This window comes from Anguilla rostrata, chromosome 2 (genome assembly GCF_018555375.3).
Source record: "Anguilla rostrata isolate EN2019 chromosome 2, ASM1855537v3, whole genome shotgun sequence".
Classification (NCBI taxonomy): Eukaryota; Metazoa; Chordata; class Actinopteri; order Anguilliformes; family Anguillidae; genus Anguilla; species Anguilla rostrata.
The window spans coordinates 72,835,187-72,861,010 of NC_057934.1; the positions used below are offsets into that span (position 1 = coordinate 72,835,187).

The window sequence follows — 25,824 nt, forward strand, 5'->3', positions numbered from 1 at the left end:
TTCTCGGAATATACCATACATCACAGCATTAAAATTTACATTGATATCAAAACCAATACTAGGCATCTTCCCCCACACCTCTTTGGATATCTGACAGTGCAAAATTAAATGTTCACTAGTTTCATCCTCAATGCAATTATTCATTGGGCATATTTTAGTTATGAAGCAGCTCCATTTCACTATTGCTCGCACAGCTAGCCTATTAACTGAAACAAGCCCATAGGTATAAGTGAGTGAATGGCGTGTGTGCCCTGTCCAGGGTGTATTCCCGCCTCTCGCCCAATGCATGTTTGGACAGACTCCAGCACCTCCCATGGCCCTGACCAGGAATAAGCAAGTATAGATAATGGATGGACTAAATTCTTCCTATTAATAATTTAATATATTTTAAGGTAGGGAAATAGCACAGGATGGTCATTGAATACCAGAGGATTGCTTCAATCAATACATGAGCAACAAGAAACAGGCATTTATTAAAGAGGGAAAGAATCACAGACCAGGCTGAAACCAATACAAAATATAAAGCCATCATTCATTTGTACACATATATACAGCACATGTACAGTATGTGAAATTTAAGAAAAAACCTTTGTATTCAGAAACTGAAAATGTCAGAAAGTCCAAGTTTTTTGATACAAAGTTTAAGTATAACATTTTGATTTGAAATTGAATGTGCAGGGCCTGCAGAAACAGAGATAAAGACAAATATCTCAGACAAAACCTACTGCCTTAAGTCTAACGATCACCTTTAGCTGAAATACACATTACAGATTACCATGTTCCTTTTGATAGTATATCCAAACTGTTTTTACACTGTTTCCGTCAAACAAATTACATTGGTAGTAATTTAATCATCACAAAATATCACCCATCAATCCAGAAGGAATTTCATTTTACATTTACAAAGAACTAAAATTACTTTTTTTTAAAGAATAAAACATTCTAAACCACTTCTCATAAATGGAAAATGGCATCCCAGTTTGTCCCAGTCACTCTGTCATTTTTTCAGATGTCTGTCCAAAATGCAATAGGCAAGCAATATCAAATGAAAAAACTGCACCATTATAAGCACTGCAAAATGACCAGCGTACTACATTTCATTCAATCCTACTCCAAATAAACACCCACCAAATATGAATTTGGAAACTGCAACATGGTGGTTTGTCCTAAAACAATATGAAGGGATTTTGGTAAATGAGCAAAAGTACTTCCCTCACGGAGAAGACATGTAGGGCTTTTCACCTGTGTGAATTCTCAGGTGCATCTGTAAACTAGAGTTTCTACAAAAACACTTTTCACAATGCATACACTTGTATGGCTTTTCCCCTGTATGTATTCTCATGTGTACACCTAAATAAAATTTTGTACTAAAACACTTCTCACACTGGGTACACTTGTAGGGCTTTTCACCTCTATGAATTTTCTGGTGGCTATTTAAATGATATATTCTGGAAAAGTACTTACAACACTGAGAACATTTGTAGGGATTTTCACCTGAATGAACTTGCTGGTGAAAATTTAAAGCAGATTTTCTATGAAAACACTTCTCACAATGCAGACACTTGTAGGGCTTTTCACCTGTATGAATTCTCAGGTGCATCTGTAAACCAGATTTTCTATGAAAACACTTCTCACAATGCATACACTTATACGGCTTTTCACCCGTATGAATCCTCAGGTGTACAGCTAAATAATATTTTGTACTAAAATCCTTCTCACACTGGATACATTTGTAGGGCTTTTCACCTGTATGAATTTTCTGGTGGCTATTTAAATGAGATATTCTTGAAAAGAACTTGCAACACTGGGAACATTTGTAGGGCTTTTCACCTGAATGAATTTGCTGGTGTATACTCAAAGTAGAATTCGAACGAAAACACTTCCCACACTGAGGACATTTGTAGGGCCTTTCACCAGTATGAGTCCTTATATGTATATTTAAAGCTGTTTTTATACGAAAACACTTCTCACACTGTGTACACTTGTAGGGTTTTTCATCTGAATGAATTTTCAGGTGCAAATGTAAACCTGATTTTCTATTAAAACACTTTGCACAATGTATACACTTGAACGGTTTTTCACCGGTATGAATTCTGAGGTGTATATCCAAGTAATATTTTGAACAAAAACACTTCTCACACTGCGTACACTTGTATGACATTTCACCCATATTAATTTCACCTTTATTTCTATGAACTGTCTTGCTTTGGAAGAAATTTGAAAGCATTTTGCTTTTCTTTGAATTATTCATAATGGACTCAATTGTCTCACTCATCTTCCTACATGATTTAGGATTTTTTCTATGATTTCTACTTTTCTGGACAATTCTGGTCAGATTATTTTCATTGTTTATGTCACTGTGATGGTTTACGTCCTCACATTGGGTCATCAAATCATGTATATCTTCTTTTGTGCAGTCTGTGTTTGGCTCTCCTGCACATTGCCATGGTTCAGTCTGATCTTTGTGATCAACACCAGCTCCATTCATCACAGGATTCATGAGATCACTCACTAAACTTTCACTGGATTCACACTTCATTTGATCAGATTTAATATGAACACATTTAACATCCTGCAAGTCACTAATGTGTTCTGCCTTAAGGTATCCTCCATCATCAGTCTCTGTTTTGATTTGGTCAGGATGCAGATGGGTTACATATCCCAGCTCTGTACTGTCGAGGGTCTCTGTCTTAAGATCCCCCGAGTGGGTGGAGCCCAGATCAGTTTCTGTTTTAATCAGTGATGTGTGTGTGTGGTGTACATCACTGACCCCGCTGTGTGCTGTAACACACTCTGGCTCCAGTGTGTTCAGTCCTGGTGCAGCACAATCTGTCTCTGACTCTGCCATGTGGACAGACTCCAGTCCACTGAGTTCCTCTTCTTTCTGTCTGATCCTGTGCTGCTCAGTGAGCTCTGGTAGTGTTGTCTCAGCGTCCCGCATAACCTGCCTGGAGGAAAACAGGGGAAAAAGATCCTTAAATCAGCTGACAAATTTATTACACTGTGCATTTCTGAAGATGCCCAACTGACCACAGGGGGCGCTCTTGCATTATGAGGTGGAGGCCACCCCTCCTGCCTCCCTGCATGATACCAACTCACAGGTTCATTTTAAAAACACACATTTAAATTAAACTGTCACTTTGCTATAAGAAAATGCAAAAAGAACAGTGGAAAAAAAGACCTTTCTGAAGTGCCTTGGAACACGTGCAGGTCTGCATTTGTATTTTTTCAGCTTTGCCTACGAGAAAATAAACTCCTGCCGCAGAAAGCAGAAGAAACCAGCAAAACACAAAATCTTGCACAGCAGCCTGAATACTAGCTGGCTGTGGCAGGATGACTTCCCTCAGAGTATTCACATCCCAGTCTTGTGGAGTTGCCCTTAATTTAGTTCTATACCTGAGAATTCGAAATGTGATTTTGGGAAATCATCTCTATTGACTCAATTCTGGGGAAGCATCTTTATTTATTGCGTCGCATCCGTAAACAATTTGGCGGCGAGAGGAAGGCCAAACAAAGTGATGTCTGACCTTTGAAAGCAGTGATTTAACTAGTCGCGTTGCTAAGAACATGCCAAATTGGTATCAATTAGCCCCGTATCTCTGCTTGTTTTATCATACTCCTTCATTTACAGGTTCTCCAGTATTTTCACCAAATAACATCACACTTGGTACTGTTCCGTTTGCAAGCAATGTAGCAACATAAAGTAGCAACATAAAGTAGCCACATTTTCTCTCTCAGTTCTACAAAATACATAAAACTAAAAATAGAATTCATTATATTTCTAGGATTTCCACATGTTCCACGGATTAATTTAGAGAACCGGATTCAACAGCATGACGACATTGGAGCGTTAAATTATTTCGCGATACATTTGACCCACTGTTAGCTTATTGACCATCTCACAGAAAAATAACGTTGGACCAGTAGGCTACTGAGTATTTAAATTCTAAAATGAACTCTAGCCTACAAGCACGAGTGTTCACAGCAGCTTATGTCAAATTAGCAAACACATCTTGTGCAAACAGAAATCAACCCAATTTGCATCAAGATTATGGAAATAAAAACGTACACGTTTGTTAATGACTCCATAAACTCACCTCAACAATATATTTGACTTGTTAAATTATAATAACGAAAGCGTTGATTTAGTTCAGCAGGGCAGGCTCAATCTACTTTTTCTTCTTCTTTGTGTTGTTAAATGGCGTATCGTACAGCCTGTATTTATGGAAAGATTCGGACTTCCTGTGCAGTTTCTGGATTGAGCTTCAAAATAAAAGAGCTATTCATGTGTTAAACCACCCCCCGCGACTTCCCCTTTGGAACGTGTTTATAGCGTGTCAATTTTGATGGCAGAAAACATAGGTCTGCTCTCATACTGATATGCAATCATAATGTGCTTCAGATAATAGTTGAAATGTTTATTTTTTGTATTCTTTTTTTATTCGGCGGTAATGTAGTATAATGGCCAAGGAATTGGTCTTATAACCTCGCAAGGTCGCAAGTTCGATTCCCCGGTAGGACACTGCAGTTGTACCCTTGAGCAAGGTACTTAACCTGCTTTGTTCCAGTATATATCCAGCTGTATAATTGGATACAGTGCAAGTCTCTCTGGTTAAGAGTGTCTGCTAAATGCCTGTAAACTAAACTTTTCCTTGGAGAGAACAAAAACATTCCATTATTTATGTCGTATTCCTCTATATTGGCCACCTCTGTCACACCTCTGGGGGGGGGGGGGGGGCTATCCATTGAAGACATGGTTAATAACGCTTCATATGATGCTATTGAGCAGAGAAGATTCTCTGCTCTTGTAATAAGCAGGCATGACAAGATGTATATAGGAAATAGGATTTATTTCTGCAGAAAGAACTGAAAAGAGAGTGACCTACAATTTGGGAGAATTTTCAAATGATATGAACAACTAAAGTAAGCTTTCTCCTCCTGCAATTCAGGGGGGGAAAAGTTGAAAATTAAAAATTTTTCCTTATATATTTTCAGTGTTTATAGTAAAATAAATAAAATAATTTAAAAAAAAAAACAGTAATAATGTATATAAATGCAAACATTAACAAATAAAAACAAAAACAATCCATTAGGAATAATGCAATATATAAACTATACAGGTGTATTTTGAGCACCTCCTCTCCCCATTTAATTGTTGACGCTGCACTTGTATCCTGATTCCAAATTCAAATATGAAGGCTACATAAACTTAGCCTATTAAATAATAGGTAAATGGCATGATGTAGCCACATACGATGCTGATATTCTGTATTTGAAGAAATATGCCCAAACAACATTACTGGCGTTCCTAGTTATGCTCATAGTAGACAAAAGTGGTTAGAAAAGGTTAAATAGTTGTGATCTCTCCTATCATGCACTGTGTTTAAAAGCTGCGAATGAATGCTTTTTCGATACAATTCAGAGGCAAGCTTCATTGCTTCAGAAAGCTTCGCTTTGCCAACACTAAATATTACATTTTGTCTAAAGATCTGAAACCATTCAGTGTGACCAATGCAATCATAGGGGAAATCAGGAAGGGGGCAAATACTTTTTCTGAAATTGTTCAAAATAAAGGTCCACCTGCACATAAGTGAGAAAAATGCAACTTAAATGTTTGTTTTCAAACCTAGCAAAGTTATGACATTTAAATACTCCTTTGTTATAATAATACAAATGATGTTTCTGGAGTACCGTTTATATGTAAAGGCAAAGCATTTATTTCCTTTCTTCCATGTTGTTTGTTAGAAATGCAGTAAGTCTAAATATGAAATACAAAAATCACTGTTTTCTGTATATATACATCATCTTTGTCATAATTAAAGATGTTATTTTTCATTATTGTCATTTCATTCTTCAGAATATCAATTCATTGAATCAGATGAGTTTTCACAAAAAAAGCATGTCATGGTTATTTGAGATGTAAAAAAAGTGTTCATACAATTGAAAATGTATAAAATGATTAAAACAATTCAGACCCATAGGAATAAAACGTATTTACTGCACAAATAGTGTTTTCAGGTATGTGCAACAGGAATTAAACTACAGTACATTTATAAACAGGGATAGTAAATGAGAAAGCAATGACTCTGAACGACATTAGAGTCCATGCAGAAATTTACATGGCATAAAAGCCTTGGAATGTGCACACAATGTTAACTTATTTCATGCACCATTCATCTACAACACTGAAAAGTAGAGAAACAAAGATTCTGAAATGTTGATAAAAACATATTGGCTGAAGTGTAATGATCAGCTTTAGTGAACATGCATATTACAGCATCTATGCTGGCAGTAAAAAAAAGAAAACTGATCAGGCCAGTTCTGTCAATTTCATTTTCAGAAAACAAGTTTTCAAGACACATTTCCATCTTTCTACCATCTTTTCTAAAAAATTCCAGCCGTCGAAATACGAATGAAATTCCCTTACAATGAAAAGAATGTTCCCAAACACTCATTGTAAAAGGGAAACGGGATCCCAGTTTGTCCCAGTCATTGCAGGGAATACATCAGGGGGAACCATACACTGTACTACCATGCAACAGGAAAGGCTGACAAGGCTATCTTTCCAAATGTATGAATTATGCTGGTGTTGATTTAAAGCTGGTTTAGTTAAAAAGGCCAGTCCGTACTGTTCACACTTTTAGGGGCGTTCTTCCGCACAAATCCTCTGGTGGCTAATTACCTCATGTAGCCTGGAAAAACACTTCCTACACTGTGTGAACAATGATACAGCTTTTCACCTGTATGACTTCTCAGCTATACACTTAACAGAATTTGCACTAAAACAGTTCTGACACTGCGTACAATTAGAGCTTTTAACCTGCACAAATTCTCTGGAAGCTACTTACATGAGATATTTTGGAAAGTACTTCCCACCATGAATAAATCTGTAGGGTTTTTCACCTGTGAGTACTCTGGTGGCAAGTTAGATTATATTTTCTGTTAAAACACTTCCCGCATTCTGTACACTTGTAGGGCCGTTCACCTGAATGAATTTTCATGTGGCTATTTAAATCATATATTCTGGAGAAAGACTTCTCACACTGAGGACATTTGAAGGGATATTCATGTGTATGCCTTTTCAAGTGTAAATTTAAAGATGATGTTGAAAAAAAACACTTCTCACACTGCGTACACTTGAAGGGTTTTTCACCTGTATGAATTATATTGTGACGATTTAACTCACTTCTTTGGGAAAAACACTTCCCACACTCAATACATTTGTAGGGCTTGTTACCCGTGTGAGTACTCAGGTGGCAAGTTAAATTATATTTCCGATAAAAACATTTTCCGCACTCTGTACACTTGTAGGTCTGTTCACCTGAGTGAATTTTCAGGTGGCTATTTAAATCATATAGTCTACAGAAAGACTTCACACACTGAGGACATTTGTAAGGCTGTTCATCCGTATGAATTCTCATGTGTATATCTAAAGAATATTTTGCATTAAAATACTTCCCACACTGAATACAAAGAAAGGGTTTTTCATCCATATGAACCATCTTGTGGCGATTTAACGCACTTGTTTGGGAAAAACATTTCCCACACTGAGTACATTTGTAGGGCTTTTCACCTGTATGAATCATCTTGTGGCGATTTAAAGCACTTTTTTGGTAAAAACATTTCCCACACTGAGTACATTTGTAGGGCTTTTCACCTGTATGAATCATCTTGTGGCAATTTAAAGCACTTGTTTGCGAAAAATGAATCCCACACTGAGTACATCTGTAGGGTTTTTCACCTGTATGAATTCTCTGGTGGCTATTTAAATGAGACATTCTGGAAAAGCACTTCTCACACGAAGTACATTTGTAGGGCTTTTCACCAGCATGAATTCTCTGGTGGCTATTTAAATGAGACAATCTCAAAAAGCACTTCTCACACTGTGTACACTTGTATGGCTTTTCTCCTAAATGAAGGTCCCCTTTATTTCTATGAACAGTCTGGTTTTGAAAGAAATTCAAAAGTTTTTGGTTTTTGCATGAATTCATTATCATGGGTTCAATTGTCACATTTGTTCGCTGTTTATGTTTGCCACAAATGTTTGTACTTTTCTGGACAAATCTGGCCTGATTATGTTCATTAGTGTTGTCATAGCGATTTAATTCCCCACACTGGGTCAGCAGCTCCTGAATTTCTTCTTTTTTACAGTCTGTGTTTGGCTCTCCTGCACATTGCCATTGTTCAGCCTGGTCTTTGTGATCAACACCAGCTCCACTCATTACAGCATTTATGAGATTACTCACTAAACTTTCACTGGATTCACACTTAATCCTATCAAATTCAATTTTCACACAATTAATATCCTGCAAGTCACTGATGTGTTCTGCCTGAAGGTATCCTCCATCAGCAGTCTCTGTTTTGATTTGGTCAGGATGCAGATGGGTTACATATCCCAGCTCTGTACACTCGAGGTTCTCTGTCTTAATAAGATCCCCAGTGTGGGAGGAGCCCAGATCAGTTTCAGTTTTAGTCAGTGGTGTGTGTCTGTTCTGTACATCACTGACCCCGCTGTGTGCTGTAACACACTCAGACTCCAGTGTGTTGAGTCCTGGTGCAGCACACTCTGTCTCTGACTCTGCCATGTGTACAGACTCCAGTCCACTGAGTTCCTCTTCTTTCTGTCTGATCCTGTTCTGCTCAGTGAGCTCTGGTAGTGTTGTCTCAGTGTCCTGTCTCAGACAGACTCCTGTCTGCATCATACTGCTGCTCAAAAGTGTTCAGAACTGCAGCTCCTGAAGGGAAACAGGGGAAGGGATTTATCCTTAATCAAACAGGCTCTACTGCAGCAGCTGACACATTCTTTGCACTGTGCATTCCTTGAAGATGCTAGACTGACCACCGGGGGGCGCTCTTGCATTAGGACATGGAGGCAACCCTTCCGGGTGATAAAAGTGACCTGTGCACATCACAGGTTAATTTTAAAAACAGTTTTAACTAACTGGGTGTTATTTTTTGCATGTTTGCACAGAGTAAAAGAAAGTTCTTTCTGAAGTGCCTCAGAACATTTTCAGGTTTACTTTTGTGTTTGTTTCAGCTTTGTTTTTCTTTGAGAAAATAAACTCTTGCCACATAAAATAGAGGAAACCAAGAAAATACAAAACAAGCTAGCGCTCCCCCTGCTCTCCCGATGCCAAAGAGCTTTGTCGCTTGTTCAAATGTGCCAATAGCACGAGCCTCAAGAAGCGTTGCACACAATTCCCACTATCGCCTCCGCAACCCCTGGCTTACAATCGCTTACACACACCCCTCCCCCAAAACAAAAATGGAGTCTCAACCTGTGGGAAACACTGAGGGTGAGGGTCACACAGCTGAGACAGAAGTATGTGCAACAGATCGCCAGTTTAAAAAAAAAAAAAAATGAAGAACTGATTGAAAAAACGGCCAGCATATCGTATTTATTGTTTGTACCACAACGGCATAGCATATTGTGGTACAGACAATAAATGGACTGCATTTACATGGACTGCATTTATATAGCGCTTTTATCCAAAGCGCTTTCCAATTGATGCCTCTCATTCACCAGAGCAGTTAGGGGTTAGGTGTTTTGCTCAGGGACACTTCGACATGCCCAGGGCGGGGATTGAACCGGCAACCCTCCGACTGCCAGACAACCACTTTTACCTCCTGAGCTATGCCGCCACAATACAGGCCGCAAGGAAAATCCATCACGACCGATCTGAAAGTTTTCTTCACTGATACACTGTACCTACCATGAATTACTCCTCAGTTGTGGAAAGTATCAAGAAATGCAGATTATAATATTGACAAATGTGAATGCATTTGTGTCTCACAATGCAAGTTATGTTATATATAAAAGCATCCTTAAAAGCATGCAGGTAAATTAAGTGACTAGCTAGCCATGCCCACATGGGGGCACCAGCGAGTAGCATTTAGCCAACTTATTTCCATGAAGTTGACAAACTTATGGCCACTGCCAAGAAAGGTTTTTAAACACTGTCCAAGCCGGAAATGCTTTACATGGAGCATATTTATAGCTCAATTTTGAAGTTTTATTTTCAGTCAACAAAACTCCCCTGAATCACGTAAAACCGGATGGGGAAGTAGGACGCTCAATAGTATCAAAGTATGTCAGTTTTTATCCCAGATTTGTAGAAATGCAGATCGATATCACACCAAACAGCACTGTGCTCACAGAGCTCGAGGCATTACTGAGGGATAAGGGTTTGTTGGAGATACTGCTCTTGTTAATCACTGAAAATGGCAAGAGTCTCAATGTCATGACCCGGTGGTATGAGAGTCGTGACATCAGAATCCACAAATTAATTTCATCCATGTGCTCACCCGTCAACACTTAAGGAAGTCCAGGTCCAGCAGTACGCAGTGTCTACAAGTATTAGCTCCAGCCACGCACTAAACCAACAGGTTTCACTAATGAGCTTACTTCCTGGCGGTTGCTGAGTTGAAAACAGACGGGGCAGAAACCTTTCAGCACAACCTTCAATAAAGACTACAAATCCTGCGCTTCCAATTCGTTTAAATCCGCACACTGAAGATATTAGCCATGTCTATTCTCCGAGTGTGCGTGCTGAGAACGACAGTAGCTACACGTATCCACATTTTAAAATAATGTCGATAGAATGTGCACAATCGTCCGATGCAAATAAAAATGACTATTACGCACCTAATAGACTAGCTAATTCAGGAGAACTGGACGGTACTGATCGAACAGTTTAAGGGGACATTTTCCTCAGTTTTCAAATCAGCAGCCGTCACTGCTTCCTGAACCAAGGTAGTTAAATAATTTGTAAAATCAGGTGGCGCAGTGCAAGATTGGGACAAATAATGCAGCCCACAGGACGTGGAGTTGAGTAGCGCTAGTTTAGCTGATAGCCAATATTAGTGGCAGACGCTCTGGATACGAGCGTCTGCCAAATGCCTGTAATGTAGTGAAATCCCTAACGTATTATATTCTTACTGAACATCTCAGTGAGAAGTAACGCTGGAGCAGGACGAAATATTGAAACTCTAATATGTGTTATGTACAGGTGTGGACGCCAGGATGAGTAGCTGATTGCCACGGCATCAGCTAATGGGGATCCTTTAAATAAACAAATAAACAAAACTCTAAAATTAATTGGACAATCAGGTGCGTTTTGAAGCCAACTTACTGGCAAACGCAAACTAGCAAACAGGCCTATCTTGTGAAAACAAATAGGAAGATTTCAAGCTTGCTGGTAAACTAAACTAACCGAGCCGTAAAATCATCAGGATTAACATCGGGGAAAACTTACCCATATTTGTTGATGAAATCGTTATTTAACCTCTGCAGCGAACAATCGAATGTGCGGGTTACAACTGTGTGAAGAATACAGCGAACGACGGACTGTGGTACAGCAGGGCAGACTCCTTGTTCAGTTTTATGGTGGTTGTCTACCACTTTTGTGGTGCATTACCGCCACCTTCTGAACTGGAGTGTGGGTCGGGATATTTATTATCTTCTATATCTAATTATTCAAAGTTTGGTGTTCAAATAAGATAAGACAAAGATAAGACCTCTATTCTTTATAAAGTGAAATATGAAAATCAGTGAAAAAAAAACTTAAAAAAAAAAAGTCAATAATATTCACCTGCACTTTGTTTTCTGACAAACTTAAAACCGTTGCCCTCTTTTTTGACTACATATTTGACACTTAACCACTACATGTTCATTGATTTTTTGAAGGTTGTAATATTAATGTCTCCCACTGTTTATTCATTAAAAAAACAGAACTTCCTCCCTTCTGCTTCTGCCTGCATTACTTGACCGGTTCACCTTTTGAATATTATATACTCCTTCCACATTTTTAAATTGTGAGAGACAATTATAAGCAACAGGGGCAACATAGCTCAGGAGGTAAGAGAAGTTGTCTGGCAGTCGGAGAGTTGCCGGTTCGATCCCCCCTAGGTGCCAACAGAATGACGTCACACCGGCGACACTGTTTGAATCTCTGGGAAGTGAGGTCCAAAGACACACCTGCAATTACCCCTTATCGCCTATAGGTGCTGCCAAAGACAACGAAACGGAGATCTTCGAGATTGTTACTTTAAATGCCTCTATCTATGCATTTATTACCATCTTAATTTAAGATGGTTTATTATCTTATTATTATTATTATTATTATTATTATAATAATTATAATTTTTATTATTATTATGTACAATTATTCCATACACAATTCATATACAAAATGGACAAATAAAGTTTGAAAAAACAGATATATTTCATAAAACATACTGTCTGAAGACAAATGACCAGGTTCAACTGACATACACATTATAGCCTCAACACTGATAGCAAAATAACTCAAAATGGCAGTACTGTCAAGTTAATTTTCAGAATGCAAGTTTGCAATAGACATTACCACTTATTTCTATATTACATCCACACAGTTCACACTGACTCTTTCAAACTGGTGTCAAGTTCATCACTACAAAATATCAACCTTCATCCTACAAAGAATTAAAATGACATTTCTTTACAACAAAACCTTTGAACACTTGGAAAACGGCATCCCAGTTTTTCCCAGCCATTGTTCTTATACATTTGATGGACATTTGAAACACTATGGCATTTCACCTGTATGAATTCTCAGGTGTATATTTAGAGCAGACTTCGTACTACAACATGTACCACACTGAATACATTTGTATGGCTTGTGGCGATTTAAATGAGATAATTTGGAAAAGCACTTCCCACAATGTGCACATGTGTAGGGCTTTTGATCCATATGAATTCTCTGGTGACAATGTAAATTACTTATTTTGCAAAAACACTTCCCACACTGAGGACATTTGTGTGGCTTTTCACCTGTATGAATCATCTTGTGGTAATTTAAAGTACTTTGTTGTGCAAAACACTTCCCGCACTCTATACAATTGTAGGGTTTTTCACCTGTATGAATTCTCTGATGACTATTTAACTGAGCCAATTTTGAAAAGGACTTCCCACAATGTGAACATTTGTATGGCGTCTCTCCTGTATGAATTCTCAGGTGTACATTTAAGTCATAATTTGTAATAAAACACTTCCCACACTGAACACATTTGTATGGCTTTTCACCTGTATGAATCATCTTGTGGCAATTTAAAGTACTTTTTTGTGAAAAACACTTCCCACACTGAACACATTTGTATGGCTTTTCACATGTATGAATCATCTTGTGGCAATTTAAAGCACTTTTTTGTGAAAAACACTTCCCACACTGAATACATTTAAATGGCTTTTCACCTGTATGAACTCTAAGGTGTCTATTTAAATCAGATTTTCTACTAAAGCACTTCCCACACTGAATACATGTATAAGGCTTTTCACCTGTATGAATTTGCAGGTGTCTATTTAAATGAGATTTTTGGGAAAAGCACTTCTCACACAGTGTACACTTGTAGGGCTTTTCACCTGCATGAATTTCCCCTTTATTTCTTTGAATTGTCTTGTCTTGAAATGAATTCAAATGGCTCGGATATTTACGTGAATTAATTGCCACGGGTTCAATTATGACATTTGTTCTCTGGAAATGAGGAGACTTGCTGATATTGTTTGCACTGTTCTGGACAATTCTTGTCTGATTATTTTCATTGTTTATGCCACAGTGATGATTTAAGCCCCTACAATGGGTCGGCAGATCAAGAATTTCTTCTTTTTTACAGTTAGGATTTGGCTCTCCTGCACAGTGCCATGATTCTTTCAGGTCTTTCTGATGAACATCAGTCCCAGTCATCACAGTATTCATGAGATCACTCACTAAACTTTCACTGGATTCACACTTCATTTGATCAGATTTAATATGAACACATTTAACATCCTGCAAGTCACTAATGTGTTCTGCCTTAAGGTATCCTCCATCAGCAGTCTCTGTTTTGATTTGGTCAGGATGCAGATGGGTTACATATCCCAGCTCTGTACTGTCGAGGGTCTCTGTCTTAAGATCCCCAGAGTGGGTGGAGCCCAGATCAGTTTCTGTTTTAATCAGTGATGTGTGTGTATGGTGTACATCACTGACCCCGCTGTGTGCTGTAACACACTCTAGTGTGTTGAGTCCTGGTGCAGCACACTCTGTCTCTGACTCTGCCATGTGGACAGGCTCCAGCCCACTGAGTTCCTCTTCTTTCTGCCTGAACCAGTGCTGCTCAGTGAGCTCTGGTAGTGTTGTCTCAGTGTCCTGTCTGCTCAAAGGTGTGCTGATCCGCAGCTCCTGGATGGAAACGGGGGAAGGGATTTAGCCTTAATCAAACAGGCCCTACCGCAGCAGCTGACATGCTTTACACTCTGCAGTCCTGCAGATGCCTGACTGACCACCGGGGGCGTTCTTGTATTGTGAGGTTGGGGAAACCCTTCCTCCATCTTAGGGTGACACAGTCTTTTAAATTCAGTTCCAACTTTGTCTGTTCTGCTTGGTGTTTTCTTATGGGAGAGCAGAAGAAAATAATTCCTGTAGTACCTCAGAACACATGCACATTTTCATTAGTGTTTTTGTCAGTGATAAAATAAACTGCCACATACAAAAGAGGAAAACGGCAACACATATGACCTTGTGTAGCAGCCTGAAGATTGCGCTGGCTATGGCATAAGGACAATTCCTTCAGCCCATTCATGTCCCTGTCTTGGGTAGTGGAGTTACCTTTGATTTACTTCTATTCATTTGATTTCATCAGTGTCAATGTAGCGAGCTCACTTAAGGATGTAGGCAGCTGTTTTCGCATTGGGACCTTGGATTGGGTCACAGCCTATGACTCCAAAAATACGTGACCAACTTCTCAGCACGTGAGACTCACGTGCATAAATACGGGAAGACAAACAATTTAAATCCTTACATGTCCAAAGAAGGTTGACACAAAGTGCAGTTGAATCAAAAGGCTTGTGCAGACTGCTCTACAATGAAAAATAAAATACGACTTACTAACCATTGCTCAGCCAATCAGCATTAGCTTAGTTCGCCAGTGTTCAAATATTTACTCTGAAAGTTCCGTTTGTATGAAGAAACGAAATCACACCAGTATGCTATAACATTAGGCTACGGCTTTTTTCGACTTCGTTGGAAAAAGATACTCATTTAAAAGTATTTACTGGACAATGTCTTTGAAGCCCAATTAAAAAAAAAAAAAAAAATCAGAAAGAGTTCCAAGCACCAATCCGTCCACTGCCTGCTAAGAACAGATATTTAGCAAGTTACCCGCAAGGGCGGGTTTCACGTTCATTTCCAGGGAGCCATTTCCGGTTAATGGTTGCTAGGTAAATTGACGCTTCCTCTCCCACCACGCGCAAAGGGGCAAAATAAGAGGTATCAAAAAGCTATACAAAGCATAGTGTGCGCAAAAGGATGTGAATAAAATCTTCTATGAGCAAACATTATTTAACGATGTCTTTAAATCATTGTATTTTTATTGACCATCTTACAGTTTTCAAAATCTAAAATGAATTCTACAATCAATGGGTTTCATCAGCTGTTGCCAAATTAGCGAAGACATTTCTTCTGCAAACAAGTGAATTGAAAGATACGGGTAAACAAACGAACAGAACCGTCGAAATTATAGGAAAAACTTACACCTGTTCGTTGATGTTCGTTGATTACTTAAATTCAATCGTTTAGTTAACTTGAGTAAATGTATTTCTTGGCAGAGAATGATCTCAAATAGTAAAGGTCTGTAAACCATGAAGCGTACGCCTGAATTCAGCGCTGATATTCTATGGAAGTTAGCTGAATGAAGCTGGGAGATTTTCCGGTTCGAGTATTTCAAAATAAAAGCTTGGTAAATGAAATTACTTCTTAAGTGTGATTTTCATACTCATATTTAGAAGATTATACAGTCACTTCTGTGAAATTACGTTCCCAGCAACTGCTGGTGTTTTAGTGTAGCCTGGGCATGCATTGCCATACACTGTCAGGTCACTATCGACTAATTTGCGTACATGATTACTGCAAAAACAAAAAATTGTTACCAAATGAAAGGGGGTATACATTTAATCTACAGAGCCATATATTTAACATTATGCAGTCATTTCTGTGGAATCATGTTCGCAGCAATTGTTGCTGGTGTTTTAGCGTGTCCCAGGCATGAATTTCCATACACTGTCAGGTCACTATTAACTAATTTGCATATGTGATTACTGCAAAAACAAAAAATTGTTACAAAATGAAGGGGGGGTATACATTTAATCTACAGAGCCATATATTTAACATTATGCAGTAATTTCTGTGGAATTACCTTCTCTCTACTTATATTAAATTCTAAGCTCTAAATTATCTCAAAATCCTAAAGTATGTGTCAGCTGCTGCAGCAGGACCTGTTTGATTAAAGTTAAAATCCCTTGCCCTGTTTCCATCCAGGAGCTGCACGTCTGCACACCTTTGAGCAGCAGTATGATCCAGGCAGGAGTCTGTCTGAGACAGGACACTGAGACAACACTACCAAAGCTCACTGAGCAGCACAGGATCAGACAGAAAGAAGAGGAACACGGTGGACTGATGATGGAGGATACCTTAAGTCTGAAAACATCAGTGAGGATATTAATTTTGTTCATCTTAAATCTGGCCATACAAGCGTACACGGTGTGAGAAGAGTATTGTTACCAATTCTCTTTTAAGTATTCATCTGAGGATTCATACAGGTAAAAAGCCATATAAGTAAGCCATATAAGCCATATAAGTGTTTTCATGTGAAATCTTCTTTAAAGATGCATTGAGAAGTCATTCAGACAAAAAGCCCTACATATGTTCTCACTGTGGCAAGTGCTTTTCGACCACAAGTCATTTCAATAGCCACGAGAAATTTCATTCAGGTGAAAAGCCATACAAGTGCATTCACTGTGCAAAGTGCTTCTTGACAGCAAGCCATTTAAATCGCCACCAGAGAATTCATTCAGGTGAGAAGGCCTAGAACTGCAATAAGATTATAAAGTTTTAAAAAAATTTTTGTTTACAAAATCTACTTTCAACTTGAGAATTCGTTCTGGTCTAAATTCTTTCCAATGTAACAAAAATTGTTGACCAAAAATGAAATCCTACAGGGGAATAACCGGACAAATATGCTCATGTAGTGTTTCATAAAAGCCTCTATTACATGGTTAAGTTTGTGTGGGGAGTGTTTCAAATTTTGATCAAATTTAAAAGAAACCTGATAATGCATACAGAATGTCTTCACACACACAAATATATATACACCGATCAGCCACAACATTAAAACCACCTGCATTTTTCTGCTTTTTTTCTGATTTAATATTTTATTTTTTCTGTTTGTAATCAAACAATTCACATGTGGTCAAAGCGCAGACTCAGAACTTTTATTAAAGGGTATTCTTATACATTTTGGTTTCACCATGTAGTAATTACAGCACTTTTTATACTTAGTCCCCCATTTCAGTGTTTTAGACAAATTAACATAATGACAAATAAAAGAGTCATGTTTTGTATTTGGTTGCATATCCTTTGCATGCTATGACTTACTGATGTCTGTGACCCATCAACATCATCGGAGTCTGGATATCTTATACTCAGGTTGTCCTACAAGTGTTACAAAATCTCTGCATTTGAATGGATCTCTGTGGGAATTGGGGGGTGGGACTAGATTCAGCTGTAAATTATGCTGATACAGTATGGAACACATTTGTTGGCTAATTGGCTTTAAGTCATCAAGGATCCATGGTATCAAATGAGCCTCAAACCACCGTGCTGCTGCCAGATTTGCAGTAGATACCACAAGCATTGTTTCTCCTGAATATTTTTTTGTCCATTGAGTTCAACAGGAAAATTAATTCCTTGAAATGTAAAATGTAACTCGCTAGCTGAAGGGTGATATTTTGTAATGAGCAAATTGACACCAGTGTAATTTGTATGAAAGCATGTGAAAACTGGTTGGATGTAATGTAGAAAGAAGCATGGTAATATGTATTGCAAACCTTTATTTGGAAACTGAACTTGGCAGAACAGACACTTTTCTGTTACTGTACTGCCAAGGTATAGGATTTAATATGTTTGTCACTTAAAGCTGATCATGAGAATTCCGACAATATGTGTCATCAGACATTGGGTGAGGATCTTTGTTTCACTCTTGCGTATGAATTGTGTGCGGAATTATTTTGAATTGTGAATGTGCACATTCTTACATGTGTGCTTACTTGTAAAAGTATGTAAACATTTTTGTTTAAACTCTTGTATTCTTCACTGTTTTATTGCTTTTTCCTTTCCTTCCTGAACTAGTTTATAAATATAGTTTATTTTATGCAACTGACAGTTGGCTCTTATGACAAATCCGAATATAAAAATATCAGAAATATGATTAGATGTAAATCATTTAAATGTTACAAGCAGCAACATGTACATTTTCATATGTACCCTCAACTTCATGCTTTCTCTTCCTCTTCTGAGCCCCTACCAATATCTGTCAGCAAGACGAGATTTTGCTTTAGCCAAGCTGATGAGCCCAAAGCCTACTGTGTAAGGATATGCTTGACTGCACAACATTGTGCTGAAGCGACAATTCCAGGGGTTTGCACAGGGCTCTCAATTGTTTTTACAAATTTCACATGAGACCTGTCATAACCGTCGGAATGCTTACGCTGTCCTCTACTGGATAAAAGGGAATAGTTACAAACTAAAAATGGTTATATTGGCCATACCTGCCAACCCTCCTAATTTCTCCAGGAGACTCCCAAATTTCATTGCCCTCTCCAGGTATCCTCCCAGGTCCACCATTCTCCTGGATTTTTTCCTGTTTTAGGATTCTTTTTATTATTTTTGGACAAATTTTCTTTGTCTTTAAAAGACTTGCCTTTGAAAATGATGAGGCAGGCATAATTTATCCACCTTAACCCAACCCCAGTCTAAAGTAGACTGATCATCTCCAGTCACATCGTACTCAACAGACTCCTCTTAAACGCTCCGGTAGAGTCTGTGTGTGCAGCGAGTGCTTGTTTTTCCCCTCAGCAGTAGTGAGCGGTCGTCAGACAAAGTCATGCACAAGGACTGGGACTCTGCAGCACCATAGCCGAACCCCTTCAGTCTGAGATGAAGTTACTCGGCTGCTTAGTTATTTAGTAACGCAAGGCACCTTTAGTTAGCATTTTAATCAGCAAACTGTCATTCGGGGAGTGTGATATTCAGCGCACATTATGTAAAGGAATGGACTATTTTCGGTTTTAGCCAGTTGATTTAGTATAACAAGGTTGTCATTGTCCTGACAAGCCTGTTTCCTGGGTGTGTTGCTCATGAAGAGACTGGCTGCATTGTACAGAGAAAAAAGAGAGTTACTGCTGCTATGTTTTGTTCACAGGGCAAACATGCAAAGGGTTCTCACTGCCCTACCCTGTTCAAATAAAGGATTACAATTGCTGGAAACTTTTTCTCTCGCTCTTGATCCTTACATCTCTGAATTACCTTTAACAAAATGACTCATCACTGAGAGGATATAGATTCTATATAAAATGCCAAGCCTTTAGTTAATCTCCTTATTGGACCTATGTTTTGTAGTTGTTCCAATGACCTTTGGTTTGCACTTACTATGCGTCACTTTGGATTAAAGCGTCTGCCAAATTAATGCCATGTAATGTAACGCTTTACTTACTGTAGGGTAGACAATGAAATCATTAAGCTGTCAGGTTGTGATATTATCCTGTCTTTCCATCAGAGACCCATGCCTGTGATGTAGGTGAGGTTATTGGAAACATTTAGAGTGCAGCACGTAGCCTGTAATGTGAACCCACAACAACAGTTATATCAAGCTCTTGATTTAACTACCGTTCTGAACTGTGATCAAAATCTTGTGAATTAATTTTATCCTGTGGCAAGTTTGACACCTGCGAGTAATACCCCAATAAGAAATTTTTGCATGCAAGAAAAAGCATGGCTTGTAGATGGCAATACAATATAAACTTTGATCTACATTTAATTTATGAGAGTTTAATAAAATTTATTATTATTATTATTATTATTATTATTATTATTACACAATAACGAGGACAACACAAATTGGAACGCAACAAAGTCCCTTATGCCCATAACAAATTGCAAAAGAAATTTCCCCCAACAAAACAAACATGTTTATTATAAAGACACACAAACTACACCCAAAAACCACAAAATATATAGAGTACAAACAGTTGTAGGTGATGGACAAAACAGGTAAGGCCAAAGCAGGGCCTTCAGAAGACTACTAACCCTAGTCTGCAACAAATTAATCTTTCTGTTGATGAAAAACAAAAAATGGTGAGTCTTTCGCATGTTTCTTACTCTGACCAAAAAAAAAAAAGTTTAAGAAAAAGAACATTCACCGTCCAACTCCACATGAAGAGACAAAGAAATAACCAAAACAAAAATCACAAGTCTACGGCATTGTACAGGCTTCAGCCACAAACTGCTCCACAAAAGCTTCTCCCTTCTTCAACTGCAGCAGGCTTATATAGAGCCACATGCAGGTGAAGCTGCAGCAGGCTTATGTAGGGCCACAGACAGGTGAAGCTGCAGCAGGCTTATGTAGGGCCACAGGCAGGTGAAGCTACAGCAGGCTTATGTAGAGACACGTGCAGGTGAAGGTGAAGCTGCAGCAAGCTTATGTAGGGCCACAGGCAGTTGAAGCTGCAGCAGGCTTATGTAGGGCCACAGGCAGGTGAAGCTGCAGCAAGCTTATATAGAGCCACATGCAGGTGAAGCTGCAGCAGGCTTATGTAGGGCCACATGCAGGTGAAGGTGAGGCTGCAGCAGGCTTATATAGAGCCACATGCAGGTGAAGCTGCAGCAGGCTTATGTAGGGCCACAGACAGGTGAAGCTGCAGCAGGCTTATGTAGAGACACATGCAGGTGAAGGTGAAGCTGCAGCAGGCTTATGTAGGGCCACAGGCAGGTGAAGCTGCAGCAGGCTTATGTAGGGCCACAGGCAGGTGAAGCTGCAGCAGGCTTATATAGAGCCACATGCAGGTGAAGCTGCAGCAGGCTTATGTAGGGCCACATGCAGGTGAAGGTGAGGCTGCAGCAGGCTTATATAGAGCCACATGCAGGTGAAGCTGCAGCAGGCTTATGTAGGGCCACATGCAGGTGAAGCTGCAGCAGGCTTATGTAGGGCCACATGCAGGTGAAGCTGCAGCAGGCTTATGTAGGGCCACATGCAGGTGAAGCTGCAGCAGGCGTATGTAGAGCCACATGCAGGTGAAGCTGCAGCAGGCCTATGTAGGGCCACATGCAGGTGAAGCTGCAGCAGGCTTATGTAGGGCCACATGCAGGTGAAGCTGCAGCAGGCTTATGTAGGGCCACAGGCAGGTGAAGCTGCAGCAGGCCTATGTAGGGCCACAGGCAGGTGAAGCTGCAGCAGGCCTATGTAGGGCCACAGGCAGGTGAAGCTGCAGCAGGCTTATGTAGGGCCACAGGCAGGTGAAGCTGCAGCAGGCTTATGTAGGGCCACAGGCAGGTGAAGCTGCAGCAGGCTTATGTAGGGCCACATGCAGGTGAAGCTGCAGCAGGCTTATGTAGGGCCACATGCAGGTGAAGCTGCAGCAGGCTTATGTAGGGCCACAGGCAGGTGAAGCTGCAGCAGGCGTATGTAGAGCCACATGCAGGTGAAGCTGCAGCAGGCCTATGTAGAACCACAGGCAGGTGAAGCTGCAGCAGGCCTATGTAGGGCCACAGGCAGGTGAAGCTGCAGCAGGCCTATGTAGGGCCACAGGCAGGTGAAGCTGCAGCAGGCCTATGTAGGGCCACAGGCAGGTGAAGCTGCAGCAGGCCTATGTAGGGCCACAGGCAGGTGAAGCTGCAGCAGGCGTATGTAGAGCCACATGCAGGTGAAGCTGCAGCAGGCTTATGTAGGGCCACATGCAGGTGAAGCTGCAGCAGGCTTATGTAGAGCCACATGCAGGTGAAGCTGCAGCAGGCTTATGTAGGGCCACAGGCAGGTGAAGGTGAAGCTGCAGCAGGCCTATGTAGGGCAACATGCAGGTGAAGCTGCAGCAGGCCTATGTAGGGCCACATGCAGGTGAAGCTGCAGCAGGCCTATGTAGGGCCACATGCAGGTGAAGCTGCAGCAGGCTTATGTAGAGCCACAGGCAGGTGAAGCTGTAGCAGGCTTATGTAGGGCAACATGCAGGTGAAGCTGCAGCAGGCGTATGTAGGGCCACAGGCAGGTGAAGCTGCAGCAGGCGTATGTAGAGCCACATGCAGGTGAAGCTGCAGCAGGCTTATGTAGGGCCACATGCAGGTGAAGCTACAGCAGGCTTATGTAGGGCCACAGGCAGGTGAAGGTGAAGCTGCAGCAGGCCTATGTAGGGCAACATGCAGGTGAAGCTGCAGCAGGCCTATGTAGGGCCACATGCAGGTGAAGCTGCAGCAGGCCTATGTAGGGCCACGTGCAGGTGAAGCTGCAGCAGGCTTATGTAGAGCCACAGGCAGGTGAAGCTGTAGCAGGCTTATGTAGGGCAACATGCAGGTGAAGCTGCAGCAGGCCTATGTAGGGCCACAGGCAGGTGAAGCTGCAGCAGGCGTATGTAGGGCCACAGGCAGGTGAAGCTGCAGCAGGCTTATGTAGGGCCACATGCAGGTGAAGGTGAAGCTGCAGCAGGCCTATGTAGGGCCACATGCAGGTGAAGCTGCAGCAGGCTTATGTAGGGCCACATGCAGGTGAAGCTGCAGCAGGCCTATGTAGGGCCACATGCAGGTGAAGCTGCAGCAGGCTTATGTTGAGCCACATGCAGGTGAAGCTGCAGCAGGCCTATGTAGGGCCACATGCAGGTGAAGCTGCAGCAGGCTTATGTAGGGCCACATGCAGGTGAAGCTGCAGCAGGCTTATGTAGAGCCACAGGCAGGTGAGGCCAATTAGGTAATTAGCAGCTTGTTAACCTAGGATAGCAGCACAGATCACATGCAGGGGGATAGGTTAAATCACCAGCACAATTATTATTAATTGTGAAATAAAAATAAATTAATCACAAATATTTTAAAATGTGCAATATACATGCGATAAAACTAGTGTAGTGTATTTTACACCTTGACTGCACTTTTTGTTTACAAGAAAATATTCATCAGAAAGTGGCAGATCTGAAAATCCTGCTGAAATGTGTTAACTCTCAGACTTTTAATCATTGCGTGTCAATATGCCAACAATGTGTTATGCTTGAGGACAAAAGTGCACTCATGCAGGACTTCAGGTCTTGCTGGTTCGTGTTCACACAGATTTGCATACATAAATCCGAGTACATAAATCCTATGTGAAGATATAAATCCTAGGGGCGTGACTGACGTGTGAAAATTCTGATTCTTGCCAGTGAAAGATTAATGTATCAGGAAATGTATTCAGAGTTTCTCTTGGGCTGCCCATGAGAAGTGCGCACATTGGTTAATAAACTGTCACCGATTGGACCTGCTGTTTGCGGACTCATTCTTTGGGGTTCCTGAGTCTGCAATATTCAATTATTTCTCACCACATTGATTGTCACCCATTTTTAAACACAACTTTCTGCCTCATCTGGCCTTGAAGAGGCTGTGCCAATCTGCATGACTGGTCATAGTATAGTACCGAAAGAACAGAGGCTGTGCCAATCTGCATGACTGGTCATAGTATAGTACCGAAAGAACAGAGGCTGTGCCAATCTGCATGACTGGTCATAGTATAGTACTGAAAGAACAGAGGCTGTACCAATCTGCATGACTGGTCATAGTATAGTACTGAAAGAACAGAGGCTGTGCCAATCTGCATGACTGGTCATAGTATAGTACTGAAAGAACAGAGGCTGTGCCAATCTGCATGACTGGTCATAGTATAGTACTGAAAGAACAGAGGCTGTGCCAATCTGCATGACTGGTCATAGTATAGTACCGAAAGAACAGAGGCGTGCAATCTGCATGACTGGTCATAGTATAGTACTGAAAGAACAGAGGCTGTACCAATCCGCAAGTCTGGTCATAGTATAGTACTGAAAGAACAGAGGCTGTGCCAATCTGCATGACTGGTCATAGTATAGTACTGAAAGAACAGAGGCTGTGCCAATCTGCATGACTGGTCATAGTATAGTACTGAAAGAACAGAGGCTGTGCCAATCTGCATGACTGGTCATAGTATAGTACTGAAAGAACAGAGGCTGTGCCAATCTGCATGACTGGTCATAGTATAGTACCGTAAGAACAGAGGCTGTACCAATCCGCAAGTCTGGTCATAGTATAGTACTGAAAGAACAGAGGCTGTGCCAATCTGCATGACTGGTCATAGTATAGTACCGAAAGAACAGAGGCTGTGCCAATCTGCATGACTGGTCATAGTATAGTACTGAAAGAACAGAGGCTGTACCAATCCGCAAGTCTGGTCATAGTATAGTACTGAAAGAACAGAGGCTGTGCCAATCTGCATGACTGGTCATAGTATAGTACTGAAAGAACATAGGCTGTGCCAATCTGCTTGATTTCTTAGTACTGAAAGAATAATAGTAAGTAACAGGGCAAGACTCACCGGTCCATCTGACCAGGGGGTGGAGTTAATCAAAGGCTGCCAGATGACATGAATACACAGGGAATACGTAGTAATTTATTTATATCACTAAAAGATGGGTTTTACATAAAAATAAATAAGACTTTCCTCGAAATAGCCTCCCTCGGTTTTGATTACAATTAAACAAAGTATTGGAAGCCTATCCAATCATTTTGCAAATGGGGGATGGGAGGGAAGTGGAGGGGCAGTTACACTGAGTGAAATCTTACGCACTGGTTTTTTAAACCACAGATAGCCTCATACCATTGGCTTGTAGGGGTAGGAAAAAAGCCACTAAAGCTGCAAGAAATATCCTGTCTTTCTGTCAGAGAAGAAGGCAGCGTTAGGTTAGATGTGCTGGGCCAAGTAGACATGTCGTGGCAAGGTTATTCCCCGTGAGAAAGTGCTTAAATTGAAAGCTTCCAGGTGCAGTGTTCAGTACACACTCAGACGGGTCCAGCTGACCAGCAGTAATGTTAACAGGAGAAGACCAAGAAGAAGATCAAGAGGCAGTAGACTAATATTTTGTGGTGTCTAGAAAAATAAATTGTAGTAAAATTGGTTTGTTATTCAAAAAATGTGCATATATTAGCTCAATTCTCTACCTAAAGTTTTTTTTTTTTTTTACTGCAGGGGGCCTAATACTTTTGGCCTGAACTGTATGTACCTAGTTACCCCTCAGAAACTCCACAAAGCATTCTAGTTCCTCTATCGCATCTATGCTCTTTGCTTTTTTTCTTAAAAAAAAAAAAAAAAAAACTTTATTTCAATTATACAAGTAATTACAAAGAATTACATAAACAAGAAAATCTTACTACATTAGGTGAAGCATCTTCAATATTAAAAGTCCAGAGTTTCTCAAAGATTTGCATTGCCGTGCTTAATGTCAATTGTCCTTCGACGTTTTAGTTATGTTAAAATGTTCTTGCATACAGAATCACTTGACACGTAGATATGATCAATTTTCATTTTACATCGCGTTTTCCATATTTGCAGATTCACTAGACATATTATTAACCAGTATGAATCTTTAAGTTTATCATCAATGCTATATATTATTCCATAAAATACAGTTTCTGGTGAAATTGAAATATTAAAACCAATAGATTTAATCTGTTCCCATATTTTTTCAGATCGACTACATTCAATTAACAGATGCCTTTGGCATGCAGTACCTTTGTGTGATATCATCTGCCCCCTACTTCAGTCCAATTCCCCCACACCTTGTTTCTTCCCCCTGGTGTCTGATTACCCCCCCTTTTCCTGTGATGCGTAGTCATTTAAGGCAGTGACCACTTGGCCCTTTGTTTCCCTTAAGGCACAGGGCATAAATATTGAATTCTCTGTCATTTGTTGGTTTTTGTTTATCTGTACTTGGGTAACAGA

At 40.2% G+C, this 25,824-nt stretch overlaps 3 protein-coding genes across 7 annotated transcripts in view; all 3 read right to left on the minus strand.

Annotated features, from left to right (window-relative positions):
• Nucleotides 1–449: 449 nt before the first annotated feature.
• LOC135249410 (zinc finger protein ZFP2-like) lies at nt 450–11,438 on the minus strand. 2 transcript variants are annotated; one of them, XM_064325032.1, is made up of 2 exons: nt 11,256–11,438; nt 450–2,948 (listed from the first exon to the last, which is right to left on the minus strand). In XM_064325032.1, the coding sequence occupies exon 2, from the start codon at nt 2,939–2,941 to the stop codon at nt 1,214–1,216; it is 1,728 nt and encodes a 575-aa protein (XP_064181102.1). In that variant the 5' UTR covers nt 2,942–2,948; nt 11,256–11,438; the 3' UTR covers nt 450–1,213. The 2 variants fall into 2 exon arrangements, with proteins under 2 accessions (XP_064181102.1, XP_064181101.1); XM_064325031.1 differs by lacking the exon at nt 11,256–11,438 and adding an exon at nt 4,098–4,255.
• LOC135249407 (gastrula zinc finger protein XlCGF26.1-like) overlaps nt 5,979–25,824 on the minus strand; it is a 76,508-nt gene continuing 56,662 nt past the window's right edge. For both annotated transcript variants that reach the window (XM_064325026.1, XM_064325024.1), the window contains exon 2: nt 5,979–8,735. In XM_064325026.1, coding sequence (XP_064181096.1) covers nt 6,900–8,702 — 1,803 coding nt within the window. In that variant the 5' untranslated portion in view covers nt 8,703–8,735 and the 3' untranslated portion in view covers nt 5,979–6,899. The remainder of the gene's footprint in view (nt 8,736–25,824) is intronic.
• On the minus strand, nt 12,206–15,737 carry LOC135249418 (zinc finger protein ZFP2-like). 3 transcript variants are annotated; one of them, XM_064325056.1, is made up of 3 exons: nt 15,546–15,737; nt 14,815–14,872; nt 12,206–14,195 (listed from the first exon to the last, which is right to left on the minus strand). In XM_064325056.1, the coding sequence occupies exon 3, from the start codon at nt 14,073–14,075 to the stop codon at nt 12,567–12,569; it is 1,509 nt and encodes a 502-aa protein (XP_064181126.1). In that variant the 5' UTR covers nt 14,076–14,195; nt 14,815–14,872; nt 15,546–15,737; the 3' UTR covers nt 12,206–12,566. The 3 variants fall into 3 exon arrangements, with proteins under 3 accessions (XP_064181126.1, XP_064181125.1, XP_064181124.1); XM_064325055.1 differs by lacking the exon at nt 14,815–14,872; XM_064325054.1 differs by lacking the exons at nt 14,815–14,872; nt 15,546–15,737 and adding an exon at nt 14,905–15,509.